Source organism: Ciconia boyciana, chromosome 16 (genome assembly GCF_034638445.1).
Source record: "Ciconia boyciana chromosome 16, ASM3463844v1, whole genome shotgun sequence".
Classification (NCBI taxonomy): domain Eukaryota; kingdom Metazoa; phylum Chordata; class Aves; order Ciconiiformes; family Ciconiidae; genus Ciconia; species Ciconia boyciana.
Genome location: NC_132949.1, coordinates 12,448,446 through 12,462,696, shown reverse-complemented (window position 1 = coordinate 12,462,696; position 14,251 = coordinate 12,448,446). Strand labels below are relative to the sequence as shown.

The window sequence follows — 14,251 nt, the reverse complement described above, 5'->3', positions numbered from 1 at the left end:
TCAGAATAGATATTTTTATTTGATTTTTGAACATTTTGGGTAAGGATCTCTATGGTTTCTTCTTCAGAAGCACAAATTAGAAATCTGACTGCCATCATTAAAACCTTTAGGCCAAAAACATGAACATGATTCCATGTGAATGTCAACAATTATTTAAACAGCTCACTAAAAATACACAGGTGGCTTAACACCTTAAGAATTGTAGTTGGCATTTCTTAGTACTGAGCAAATACGCAACATATATTGGTTCTCCATGAAATACAAGCTGGCCAGCCAGAAACAAGCAACTATATGTAGGCTCCAATTTAAATTTTGTGAAGTTATCTTCAAATTCATTCAAACCAAAGCAGAGGGAATTATGCTTTGCTACCAGAATTAGTCTTGTATATGAGAAATAAGTGATAATATTTTTTTTCATACTCGTACTTAACTGGTTTTCAAAGGTCTATAAAAAAAGGAAAATTAAAAACAGAAAAATACAGGGCAACAAGTTTGAATAATGACTTAAGTCTTGCATGTAGTATAGAACAGAGCCCAGATCCTCCACACAGTTTTGAACACAAAAATCTAAGCAGCTTATTAAAAGTCAGAAGAATAAGTAGGTGGTAAAAGTTGTTCATAAGATCATATCCCAAATATTTACTTTGAAGCAGAATTCAGTTCTAAACCAGAAATGGGATAGAGATTACTGGGAATCAGTCTTACAGAGGATGAACATAACAGCTTGTAAATATTAGAAGCATGCACCCACCAGACACCACTAACGACTGGACACCATTCAGCTTTTCTTTGGCCATGTACTTTACAAAATTTTGTAAACATATCTGTTAATTGTGCATCTTTTGTTTTGCTCCCCTCTATCCTCCAACTATAATACAGTTATTTATATTTCAATTAGGATTATTAAATGTAAGCCTTCCCTATAGGTTAAGGGCAGTCATTGAACAGCATGACTGGACAATCATCCATTGGCTAAAGCCTCTGAACTCAAGCCCTCCAGTAATTACTTTAGGAAACACCACTAGTTTCCTCAAGTATGTGATGTATCATGAGTAGTGGAAGATAAACCCAAGTAAAGATCGAAAGCCTGAAGGCACAATCTTCACAGACACGTATTTCTAAACTTGGGGGAGAGGAATACAAGAAGGATGAGAAAGAGGCTCGAAAAAATATCTGAAGTGTCTTCAAAAAGACATTCCAAATAAGTTACTTTGTTGATTTCTTGATACCTCAAAAAATGCGTGCAGCTTCTACATAGGGAAATATTAAAATTAAGAGGGTTTTTAAATAAAAGAACAATTCCAACAAGTCTGAAATAATCTTATTTCACTTACTACCCCCACTACAACTGCAGCACTTCAATACATTCTTCATCTCTCCTCCCCAAAAAATAAATCCACGTTCTAAGATGTTCCAGAGTTTTGTCAATGTTGGACTGCAGAAAGAAGCTTGATAGTGTTACAAAGCTTATGCATTCTCTCAAATGCTTGGAGCTACCAGAATTATCACTTAAGAAGCAATTCTGCATCTCAACATGGAACTAGGAAGCAAACAAACCTTTTTATCTGCAATGCTTAAATGCAATGCATAAAATAGAGATGCTATATGTATGCAGCAGCAACTGAATAGGTATGCACTCAGAGACCATTTGCCTTGTGGAGGTATACCTAAGTTTAGCATGAAATGAAAAGTTCATGCAAGCCTACAAGCAAAAATGGTTTTCCTGTAGATACAACAGCCCTGCCTTTAGTAGGCCTACTGTTTTTATATCCATTCACCTGGTGGATCATGAAGACCAGTAATATTGTCATAGAAACAGGCTCTCTGAATATTCTGAATCTCTAAGGCAGAGAAACAGCAAAAACAGAAAGACAGAAGAGCAGATACACAAGACACTTCAGTTAGTATACAGAACAGGTTTATCAATTGCAAACAGACTTAACTGTGCTACAAAAGCAATTAGGCCACAACATAATTCCATGCACATTTCAATTATCTGTGGAAGCAGGTTTTGCATATTTGGACCAAAACACTTCTGCTTCTGTGTGTGTACTCAAAAGGAAAGGAGCAGATCCCCAACCAAAAAGTTCTTTATATATTCATTAAAACTGCTCTCTATAGCTGAACCAAGTAAGTATTACTGAGAGTAAGGGGGAAACTCAGTATTAACCTACAGTATCATATATATCACAAGATTAATTTCCTCCTGGAATAAGAACTACAAGATTAATATACTGTGGCATGTAAATACACTCTAATTAATATACTGCGATGTTAAAAACTAGATTAGAGAAGTCCTTGTAAGTATTTATTTGGCTATTTTTGCTTCTTGGGGTATTTTGGTAAAAATGTTGATAAATACTTTAAGCTGATGTGCAGGTAGACTAGCTAAACAGCAGTGTACAGTTAAAACAGGAAAATATTGCATTTGATTTTAATATGCAATATCTAAGCACTAGTATGGCTGTTAATGAATTTTATTTTAGGAGATGCAGATTTCCAGGATATGACCCACCACTGCACAAGAAATAACTGCGCTCGTGCTCACATAAGACAACATTTTATTAACAACAAGTACCACTACAGCTGTTTACATTCAGGACTTAGCTGCAGCAATTCAAACTAAGGGTTTTGGACAAGATTCTACAGATGAAATTTGACACAGGGTAACAAGTAGTAAGTGAATATAAGTTAAAATAACGAACATGAGAAGCAGCTACTCAGAAATGGTACATGTGCAAGGGACCACAGGTGCAACCCAGCTTCCTTGTACTTTTGACACTAAACAATAGAGAAAATGCTGTAGATATTTACAATGTAAAGGTGGAAGGTCAGGAGGGAACAGGCACAAAAAAAAAAAAAGAGAACCTCATCCAGCAAGGTAAAATTGCTAACAACTTGTGTACTCAGAGCATGATCTCTTACCATCCTTCCAAAGCTCTGCAACAAATTTGTCAGAAGACTGGTGCAAAAGTGTAGCCACATTGTCATTCAGGGGGTCCATATTCTTCATCAACCACTCATCTGCCTTGTAGTCTACCTGTAGAGTAGCCAAGTTGCATATGATCAGATAGACTACTGGCTTTAGTTTTAAATTTACCAGCATAAAAAAAAGCTTTCAAAATACTATACTGATGTTGTTTTCCTCCGATTCTCTTCTTGATGTTTGCTTGCTGTGAGTTTGTTGTGCCTCCTTAGAATAGTTCAAAGTACCACACAAAATTGTTATTCTTTTGAAAGAGTAAATGGGAATTTTCTTAATGTAGCAATCTGACTTTTTGCTTACTAATAGCTGGTATACATTTTCAGCCTAGTGTTATTGCCAAAATAAGGTTTCACTGTTCACTGTGAAGATGTAAAAACTCCTCCAGTATAGATCCTTATTACTTTATCTAAGTTATTAGAGAGTAAATTAAGGATGTGCTACAACATGATTTTTTTTTTTTTTAATTTCACTGTAGCAGTTATACTTAAACACTTTGTTATATAAAGAAAACAAACAAAGCTCTTATCTTGAAAGAACCAATTCTGTGGTTTGCAATTAAACTATACCTCAGCAGTTGAAAACTCAATGCTACCAGCATGGTTTCATCCCAACCCAAAAGAGCCCTAAAATTACCTAAGTCCAACAAGACCTCTATGTAGACTAGCATGTTTTTGCTTCAAACAAATTGTGAATTTTCTATTTTTAAATAAGGGCTTTGGAAGGAACACCACATTTAAATGCTTCCAGCATCCAAAACCAAATCAGATTGTCATCTTTGTACTACTTGCAGTAAAAGCTATTTTACAAACAATTCTAGTTTTGAAGGAAATACACATTCTGATAGAAAATTGAAAAATGCCTTCTGTCAGAGGAAGATATGCAATGCAGTGCCAGTATCCCAGAAATGCTCACTCAGTTTGGCAGAAGTAAAGCATTCTTCAGAAAAATTACTTTCCAGTAGTCAGACACCAAGCTGTTTTACTTCGTTTTGATTACCTTTTGTTTCACAACTAATCTACTATTAACTGCAGTAACAGTGATGATTTCATTATTTCTAAGTTATTGTTTTAAATGTTGATACAATAAAATGTATTATTTCTTTATTTCAGTTTTTGCTACAATTATCTACTTGTCACCGTTGACATCAAAGAACAGATAATGACAAGCCGTTAGTACGTTAAATGAAAAATAAAGGATGGCTCTTAATCATTTACACAGTTTCTTCTAAATATCAGGGCAAAAACTAGTACTAGGATTAACTTTTAACTATTTATGAAACTAATTACATAACATGGCCCTATGGAATAGACATGGTGACCATGAAGGTTTCACAAAATGCAGACAAGAATTGCATAGTTATTTCATGGACCTGTTCACATTGCAGCTGAGCTCCATCCCTCAATGGGAAAATAAAGATTGAACTAACAGTAAAAACGAAGAGATATCAGCTTACCTATAAAAGGGGATATACAGAAAAACTTATGTGAACTAAGGAGATAAAAGTGAAGAGGGTACTGACACAGCCCGACTTCAAGCACTACTATCAACTTGGAAACAGATATTCAGAAGAGATTCTTTTCAATACAAGTTCTGAAAAAAAATTACCTGTAAGACTTAACAACAAAATTAAAAAGGAAACTGAAATATTTACTTAATTTACTATTAATTTATATTTTTCAGTTCTGTCTATTTGGTAGCAAGAGTTCCATCAGAGAACTCCTGAGTATGTTCAAGAAAACGAAACAAGGCCACCCTCCTGCACAAGTATTTCTAAATTTGGTAGCTATACCATGTAGTACTTTACCAAAACCAACATTTCTAACCCAGTATTTAGCCCTTACCTTCCCTGCATAGTGAATAATGCAGAAATCTGCTTTGTCCTTTAGCTGTCTTGGCTTTTGGAACTTGGAGTGGGTTCCTTGCTCTTGGACCAATTTTTCCACAAACGTCTTGTCAGTAGCTTTAGGGAACCAGCATTCTTCATCCAGTAATGCTAACACACCAGGAGGATTTGCCTGAAATAGAGTTGGATTTAATCTGTGTTAATTTTTTTTAACAATATATATACTTTTTTTTAATTGTAATATTTAAAACACACCATTGAATGCCACAATAAGAAGTTCTCTAAACTGATTCAAATTTGATTTTTAAACAAGCTGTGGGGCAGTACAGTTCAATGAATGACACTGACTGGTTCAAACAAATTCATTCCAATATATATTGGAGGCAGACATGAGTGACCTGATCTAGTGCTGACTAGAGCCTTGTTTTGAGCAGAGACTGGAATAGATGACCTCCAGAGTTACCTTCCCAACATTTCTGCAACATGTACGTACACAGCAACTCATCCCCATCTCCACAGTAGTTAATGTCATGCTTTAATGTGGGCTAAACTGAAGACAATTATCCCTCCCAGCAACTCGATACTACTGTGGCAGCCACCGAGCCTCTGCTTGCCAAGGCCTGTGTTGATATCCAGTAGCAGCATCCAAAGAGATTCAGCAGGCTTAACTCGAGCAGCCAGCATAGTTTTATATACTCCCTCTCTTTCCATACAATTTAAGCACTCCATTTGAAGGTTTGCTTATTCTTAAAGTGAATTAGGGAAGAAGCAATGTCTGTATTTTGCAGCTGTAGAATTGTTTGACAGGATCATTTTCCTCAGGGAAGACAGACTGATGTATACCGGAAAGCAATGGAAAAAAAGAACTTATAATAATTTATACTTCAAAAGTTTCTAGTGAATGTAACATTTACACATTTGAAGAGAGATGCTTCTGTGTGCCTGCTACACGGCATCACATTTACAGAACAATTATGAAGGTACTGACATTTGCTTTAAAAAAAAAAAAATCGAGTAATTTGATGCATTTTAGGATATTCACCTAAACATCTGCATACTAAAAGCATCCACACTTACCCCCTCAGGCTTTTTGGCAGAGATTTTACATTCCAAGGAGGCAGAACTTTCTGAAGTTCCACACGCAAAGTGCAAACCTTTGATAACTGAAACAAGATTTCCCTTTTCCTTCTCTAAAGAAAAACAACAATGCAGCTCATGGGCTTTTCTGCTCTTCAGGATGCATAGCATCATTGGCAGCTTATGTGTATTCTAGAATACACACACAGAAATGTAGAGAGTAGTAACTGCAATGCCCTACGTTTAATTTAAAAGGTCATAAAATAATTTTGACAGCATAGTTCTGAGGTGTGAAGAATGATAGCTTTCAGGAATTATGATCTTTGTTCTCCCCCTTCCCTCCCCCAACCCAACTTCTCCTCCTGCTCTTTGAAGCCCTCATCAGCTTCCATATATTCAGCAACCAGAAGAATATGCTAAAAAGCACAGTGATTAAAACCACCTTTAAGATACTGCTTTCCTATTCACAAGGCAGATTTACAGGGAAAACACTACCCTAAATGAAGTTTCAGAAATTTTGCTACTGATCTCAAATGAAAAAAAGTTTACCATAAGTCTTAAAGCTTTCTAGCTAACTGAGCCACCACTCTAAAGCTCCTATAACACAATGGCATTGTTTAATATGAAAGTGACAGGACTATAGACTTCATTAGTAGTAGGGAGAGGAAAAAAAAGTATAAAAATAGTAGCTTAATATCTTTAGCTCAGTGGTCTATGTTAACATCAAGGTAAAATCCCATAAGGTAACATATGGTATTTTAGACTTTAGATTTCAGCCTTCAAGTTAATTCACTTTTTGTGACAGCTCCGCAAGAAATCTCTGTACAGCCCTACAATTTGCAGGCAGTAAAAGACAAACCCATAAATGGAACCTCTTCTCCTTAGAGCATTATTAATACACAAACTTACAGGTCTTTCGATTAAGTCAATGCAAGGCTGCAGATCCAGTCCAAAGTCAATGAAATTCCACTCTATACCCTCTCGTTGGTACTCCTCTTGCTCCAGGATAAACATTGTGTGGTTAAATAACTGTTGAAGCTTCTCATTGGTGTAGTTAATGCAGAGTTGCTCAAAGGAGTTCAACTACAAAAATAACATTAGTAAGCAAGAATAATTCGGTGACAGGATTTATTACATATCTGGAAGTCAAAAATTTGACCTTACAAGGAGATTCCCCAAAACTCTGCAACATTCAAATATATTGTAAAGAAAATTGGAAAACACGTTATTCAGATCTCTTATATTCCCTGTTACATATAATCAAACAATGCATAGCAGGAAAAACCATCACATCTAAAAGAACTTTTTAGACTAAAGTCTAAACTAAAGTATGACTTTTTGGCACTGTAGTTTAGGGTTATCAAAGCATTTGCATACTACAAAACAAAACCCTCCTGCAGCCTTGGAACATGCATGCATTAAGTGGCTCTACACTTAGTCCTGAATGCACATTAACAGGGGAAAGAAAAATCTGATTAGCAGTGTTTTGAAGTACCTCGAAGATTTCAAATCCAGCAATATCCAGAATTCCAATAAAAGACGCTCCCTGTCGTTTGGTCCTGTCCAAAGCTTTATTAATGCGGTGAACAAGCCAGCGGAAGAGGCGTTCATAGGTGGCCTTTGCCAAAGCTTCCACTGCAAAGTCTGCCTGAAAATCCAAACAGGAAAATTTATTTACCCTGGATAAGTCATCAAAAGAACACAGATATGGATGTTATCACAAATAACTAAGTAACAGAAGTTTAATGGAGTTAATACCACTGAGGAATGAAAACAAGCAGTAGAAACAGTATGCAGTTTGATTAGCATTATGAAAAATTTGTTTTTAAACTGTTCCATACAAAAAAACCCCAAAAGCTCTCTGTGCATTTGATACATGCAAAAATTACATTAAAGGATGAAACCACCAGAAGGTCAAGGAAAGGGAAAGGTTTCTTCTATTCTACCATTGATTTTTACTATATAAGAACATTTAATAAAGACAGCAAGCTTAAAATCGGTGGCAGTACACAATTCCAATTTTCTTTATTAAGAGCTAATCAGGATGAGGTACGTTTTCACTTTATCTTTAAAGCACCAAAACTCACTTGTTCTTTGGTCTGGGCTTTCTGAACGTAGTCTCTGCCAACTTTGATGCGCGGTGTCAGTATGGCCCGCGTGAACTCCATTACATTCATTCCCAGTAGATGGCAGAGTTTCTGTGCGACTGGAGATCAAAGTAATAAAGGGAAGCATTTAAATCCTCCACAGCAACTAGCAACATCGGTGAAACAAACTAGTGACAAAGGCCGTCATATGCCAGCTTAAAAATTGAACTGCCATTTGAAGTCGCAGTCGGGGAGAAACACTTCTGTCCTGTGGACAGACCTGCCCTGCCACACAGCCCGCATCTGCAGGGCTTCCATCTCAAAGACTGATGGAAGTCCCTACAGAAGCACACCACTGAATTTTCTTAGGGAAGTGCAGAAAACACTAGATTTCATTAAATTGCAGGGAAGTCATGTACATGGGCTATGGACTGTTACAAGCATTCATTTTGTTACTTTAATAGGGAACATTCATTTTCTTATCTCCAGAAAAAGCAGCACAGTATGAGGACATCACACAACTCCATCATACTAAAGGTTGCTTAAAAACTGTTTCAATTTAGGCAGGTATGCCAGTGTAATGCTTCTATTACAGACTATATCAAAATACATTGTTTAAACTATTTAAAACATGGGTTTGTAATATTTTATATAGAATAACAATGCAAGCAGCAGCGCACTTTCTTTAGACTGCATGAACTCTCCTGGTGACATGTTCATTATTTGAAATAACGTGTTACCCACACCATCATTACATATTCTTGCTGCATCAATCCCTTTTTCTAAATAAATTTTCCAGTAGGTTAGGTGTTTATGATTCCATACTTCTAAAAATGAAAGTGACGCTAAAGGTATTTTTAGGTCCGGGTAAGTGTTGCCCTTTAGCAGGAAGCCCTCCACACTATCCAGCAAGTACTTTAACCCCTTATCTTTGTAATCTGACAGCTCGTTGTTTTACTGTCAAAATGAAAAAAGCTATTTTTACAAATCAGTATTAGAAAATAGATTTTAATACCAATATATAAGAGCTTCCTCTGCTTGCCTTTTTTTTTGCTGGTATTAAAAACACTACTGCTTGCTCTTAATGTTGAAATTCTCTCTGTCTGGCATATATTCATTAGAAGCGTTCATGAATCAACACACAATCAGTGAAACTAGGGTGGCATCACAAATTGAACACTTCTTTCACTTTAGCTACATAAAGAAGCATTCTGTGCTTTAAGTATAAAAATACCCATCAGCACATCAGATAAAACTTACAACCTTAGGTGTCAAGTGGCAAGTGCTGTCAGAATCTTTAAAAAAAAAAAAAACCACAACAACAAGAACTTGAAAATATTAAGTAGCCACAAGCATCAGCTTGGTACTGTGGCATACCGGACACTATATAAAGGATACTGCAGTTTTTAAGGAAGGAGGGTTTGCCCCCCCCAACCCCGTGCAGTACTCCAAACACTACACTTAGCTCCTCTTTCATGAACCTGTGACATGGAATTTATTGTTTCCTACCTTTCCAGTTTGTAATAAAACATAGCTTAGGTAACAATAATAACAATAAACCATAGCAGAGGTAATACTAAAAAAATCACATCTGATTCAGACACTGAAGGAGGCTGTAGCCAGCATTTCAGAGGTTTGACTGAAGGAAACTAAACCATTTTCAAGTCAAAGTTCTATCACTTCTAGGGGTAGGACTAGTTCACACTTCCAGCTTGATTAATCCTGCACTTCAAAAAAAGCATAATTCATCTTGTTTGTTTATAACAGTCCATTTAAAAATGCAACTGTAGAAAGCCTTGACTATCCTGACTTGTGTTTTATTGCTATTGGGTTTTGGATTTAAAACTCTGAATTATTATAAAGGAAAGATACTGAAAAGCTCATAACAGTTGAAGCATAAACTTTATGAGGTTGCTTATGAACGTCTGCTCTTTCAGCAGAAAGGCTTTTTCCAAATCTGGTAAGCATGAAATGGTTCTCTAAATACAGCTTCCCCCTGCTCTTCATTCATGAAGGCTATATGGCTTTCTTGCCATCTCTTGTATCTATACTTGAAACTGATATTTGTTTATCTATATTTATTATCTATAGGGTAGAATTTGCTTTCCATATTCTTTGAATAGGTTCACATCTCCACTACCCACACAAATTCCTTCCCATCTATGGAGACACTAACCTGACCTATTTCAGACACACGCCTCTAAATGAGATGAATCACTATCAAGACACCCTTATTGCTGTGGAGGACGCTAGGGAAACCCATTACAGTGAGATGTGACAATACAGATGACAAGAAGGGAGAGATCAGTTTCACTCAGTGTCTTCAGAAAGATACAGTAACAAAGACCACACAACCAAACAAAGTAATTTTTAAAAAGAGAACAGAAACATGCTTTAACTATGACCTGAGCTTTTCAGCATCTTTGCTTTATAGTTCAGAATTTTGTATCCAGTATTATAAATATCCAATAGTATCAATATATTTATATCCAATATTATAATTCAGAATTTATGTCCAAAAAACAGTGGTAATACAACAAAAGTCAAGATAGTCAGGAAGATGCATCTGTATCTTTCTACATCACACCTTCTAAATGGACAATGACTCCACTTTTAGTTGCCTAAGCTGGCACTAAAAGCCCAAAAAACAAATCCCTCATCCAACTTTTTTTCCTCACTGCAAAACTCAAAGTGCCAACTGCCAGCCAAATATCGAGTCAATGACTATTGACCTTTAATCCATACCTGCTTGCTGAAGCACTTTGGGCAGCAGGCCACCGCCCTGAGAGATTACAAAAATTTTGGACATTGCAAGCAACCTACATACTCAGCAATTTAGGACAATTACGAAATGAGACACAGGCAAGAATTTGAGTTGTGCGTGTGCAGCAGGTCCTGTGAATGATGATTCTTACTGCTCTTCCCACTGATGTCAATTCTCAAAGCTGACTTTCCATGAGAGTGTTTAAAAGGCTGGTACTGAAGTACTAAATTAAAAACCTAAGATTTGCTTCAGCAGCTATCTTTTTTTTTTGTGAAGAAATATACTCCTCAAAATGCCGATCACATTGCAGGTATTAACTGATAAATTAAATCTTAGTCACACTACCATGCCACTTCAGAAATCAGATTTTTTCTAAATGCAGCATTCTTATGTTCAGCCATTTCACTATGGAAGTTGTGCTTGGCTCCAGGGCTCTTATCATTGGCAAGGAAACTGCTGTCAGGAACCAAAGAAAACAAACTGATTTAAGCATGCACTTTTTCCTAGTGCTTAGGTCTTTGTAGATAGCAATAAACAAGACTACAATTGAAATACTTATTCAAAGTTTAGAAGCAATGCAAACAGCATAAATTCTGTTGATGGATACTTAAATTTGCCTGCCTTATGAGAATAGGAGAGTTTTAATAACTGCCTGTTGGCTACTACCACAACATTCATGGCCTCTTTTTGGCAGAGAATGCTATCAAAGAAGCTCAGAAGACTGCTCTGTACTTTTAAAGATATGCACTAAACAAACAGCAGGAAGAAAACTACAGTGCAAGTTAAAGGGAGCCACACAAACATGATCAACTTACCAGTATTCTCTGGCATAGAAGCTTGATCGGTATTTCTCTCCTTCTTAAAAGAAATATTTCCAAATTGTAGCACTGAAGACACCACTTTCAGCATTGCTGTGTTAACAAAAGACATACGCAACAGTTTAATTGAAGAGGGCTCAGCTTAACAAGTTTTTCTTCTGTTACTTATGTCACTTTCCTTCCAAATTCAAGGTATGAGTTCAGAAAGGAAATAAAGTTTGTACTGTACTTTGTGGGCAAATGTCTTTAATTCAATTCTAGCTCATGTTAAGCAAACATTTGCTGCAGGCTGTCAAGACACTGAAGCAACATTAAATTTGGTGACATTAAATTAGCAAGTGTGTGTGTGTGTGCACGCAAGAGAAAAAAATACACTTTAAAAATCCAAAAGGCTCAACAACTTACACAAGATCTCATCATGCGAAAATCCCATGATATGCATGGCTTCCATAGTCTCCTGAAAGTTATCCTTGTCTTGTTGCCCAGGAATAGGGATGTAGCCATTAGATAAAAATCTGTAATTGTTAAATCCTTCAAGCAGCAAGTCAGCTGTATTGGGAGGAATGGGAAGAGACAGAAAAATAAGCTAAAGAAATGCTGTTCACACCCACCCGTACTCTCTTCTCGCTAAATGCGCAAACTGTGCTTTACGAAATCAGTTCCTCAAATATGGCTACAAACCATTACACCAGCTTCTGAAACTCTATAATTATGAGTGTACCTCAGAAGCCAAAGCCAGATTCCCAGAATCTCTCTCTGTAGCAACCCACATTAGCTCTTTAATGCATTAAGCCTGTAAACAGAACATTACCCGACTCAGATCTAGCATAATCTCAAATCCCTATTTGGAACATCCTAAAAGAAGTTATCTCTATTGAAAGGTAACAGACACAGGTAGAAATGGAGTTAGGTATTGATGATTACCACATCAAGGATGCTAAACACCAGTTTATCTAATACAGGAGGAGAAAGAGTGGATCAATTTTCTGAAGTCTGTACCTTCATAGTTTCACTTATCACAACCTAACAGAAATTCCCAGCAACCAAGGGGGGGCGGGGGGTACTAGAAGATAACAAACATAGTAGTGCAATGGCTGAAGAAAGCCGCAGGGTTTCATTATGTTTTGGTAAAATGGCTGCTTTTCTACCCAGTTTGAACACATGGTCCGGAACAGATACTGCTGTCACTGCTGACCAGGTTTGTTATTTATCAGCTGGGAGCGCTGCAGTTTCAATCCAGTGATTCCCAGCCAGAGGCTGCCCAAACTGGACTTTGTCACGTAGGAGTCGTTTGCTTGAAATGCAACAGTTGCTTGACAGCATACTTCATAAAACACAGAAGTTATTTCAAAACAAAGCCACCTGGCTTTTCATTCTTCTTTTAAAACTCGCTGTTTCAAGACCAAAGAATACTTCAAGCGCGACTGCGTTAACACTGAAATAACAAACACGGCACACAGAAGCAACAGGTTTACAAAATGAGATTCTCAACTTACACTTCAGGTGTTCTCCTGCTCCAGCTAGTAGTTGATAGAAGATATGAAATGTCCGCTCATCTTTAGCCTGACGAACAGCACGAGACTTTTCCAACAAGTCTGATTGTAACTAGTCAAGGACTATGTCCAATATGAACTTTCAGTAACTTTAAATAGGAGATTCCAAGTTCAGACAGGTAGAAGCCCACATTTAATTTCAGCACTCATTTCTTGGATGTTGACTTCATTTCCCTGCTACATGCAGCTGACAATTGTATGTAATGGATCAGCTGAAGTCTAAGTGAGAGGGGGAGCTGGCCATTCTTTTTCAATCTCTTCTTCTATTGAGGTTATAGCTGAACTCTTAATACAAAAAAACCCAGCAGTTGCTGAACTCCAAAGTACTTTATCTGAAGTGCATTTCTCATTTCTTTCAAGCATTGCAGTTTTACATACAATCTGCACTGCCTTTAAACAGCTCCCAAATTCAATTTGTGCAGCACATAGCATCTAATAAGCTGCCATAAGCTGTAGTGTTATTTACGTGTGTTTTTATTTCTTGATATTCCATACTGTAAAACAAACATGGGATAGGGATTTGAAATGACACAGGTTATGAGCAAGGATGAGTTCTTGTGACGAAGAAAAAAAATTCCCTAAGAGTTAAGTCCTCCTGTTTTCACAGAGCTCTAGGCAAAACAATTCATCTGAACTTTCATAAAAGCAAAAACTGCCTTCATTCCTGTGCTGAATGAAAAAAAAAAATCACATATCATTAAAGCATATTTTGAATAACTATAGATCTTTCCCAGCCTTATTGGGATATTATATTTTGTGACAGTTCCAAACATTCAATGCACTTAAAATTAAGCAGTTTAACTCATAGCAACAGAATGAAAGCTTAACTGCAGCATTGTTTATGATTAATACTCACATGATATTGTTTACTAAGACTTCCGATTTCATAATTTTATGACCACCCTATTGCTATTCCCCCAGAAAACAGGCTAAACAAACTAAAAAAAAATTACACACACATTATTTTTAGTGTAAAGAAGACAACTTTAGAGAAGGGCTTTCAGTGCAAGTATTTTTACTTGTTCTTAGGCAATCATAAATAAAAATGAACCTTAAAGCTAAAACTGAATTAGGCTTCAGTATTAATTGCTAGTAGGTCTTGTGTTACTGAAACTACGCTGAT

The 14,251-nt window shown here is 36.6% G+C and overlaps 1 protein-coding gene across 3 annotated transcripts in view; it reads right to left on the bottom strand.

Moving 5' to 3' along the window:
* MYH10 (myosin heavy chain 10) overlaps window positions 1-14,251 on the bottom strand; it is a 103,922-nt gene that overhangs the window by 25,540 nt on the left and 64,131 nt on the right. For all 3 annotated transcript variants that reach the window (XM_072881131.1, XM_072881132.1, XM_072881133.1), the window contains 8 exons: window positions 13,072-13,170; window positions 11,981-12,124; window positions 11,573-11,668; window positions 7,994-8,112; window positions 7,402-7,554; window positions 6,816-6,989; window positions 4,828-5,001; window positions 2,926-3,040 (listed from right to left, as the gene is read on the bottom strand). In XM_072881131.1, coding sequence (XP_072737232.1) covers window positions 2,926-3,040; window positions 4,828-5,001; window positions 6,816-6,989; window positions 7,402-7,554; window positions 7,994-8,112; window positions 11,573-11,668; window positions 11,981-12,124; window positions 13,072-13,170 — 1,074 coding nt within the window. The remainder of the gene's footprint in view (window positions 1-2,925; window positions 3,041-4,827; window positions 5,002-6,815; window positions 6,990-7,401; window positions 7,555-7,993; window positions 8,113-11,572; window positions 11,669-11,980; window positions 12,125-13,071; window positions 13,171-14,251) is intronic.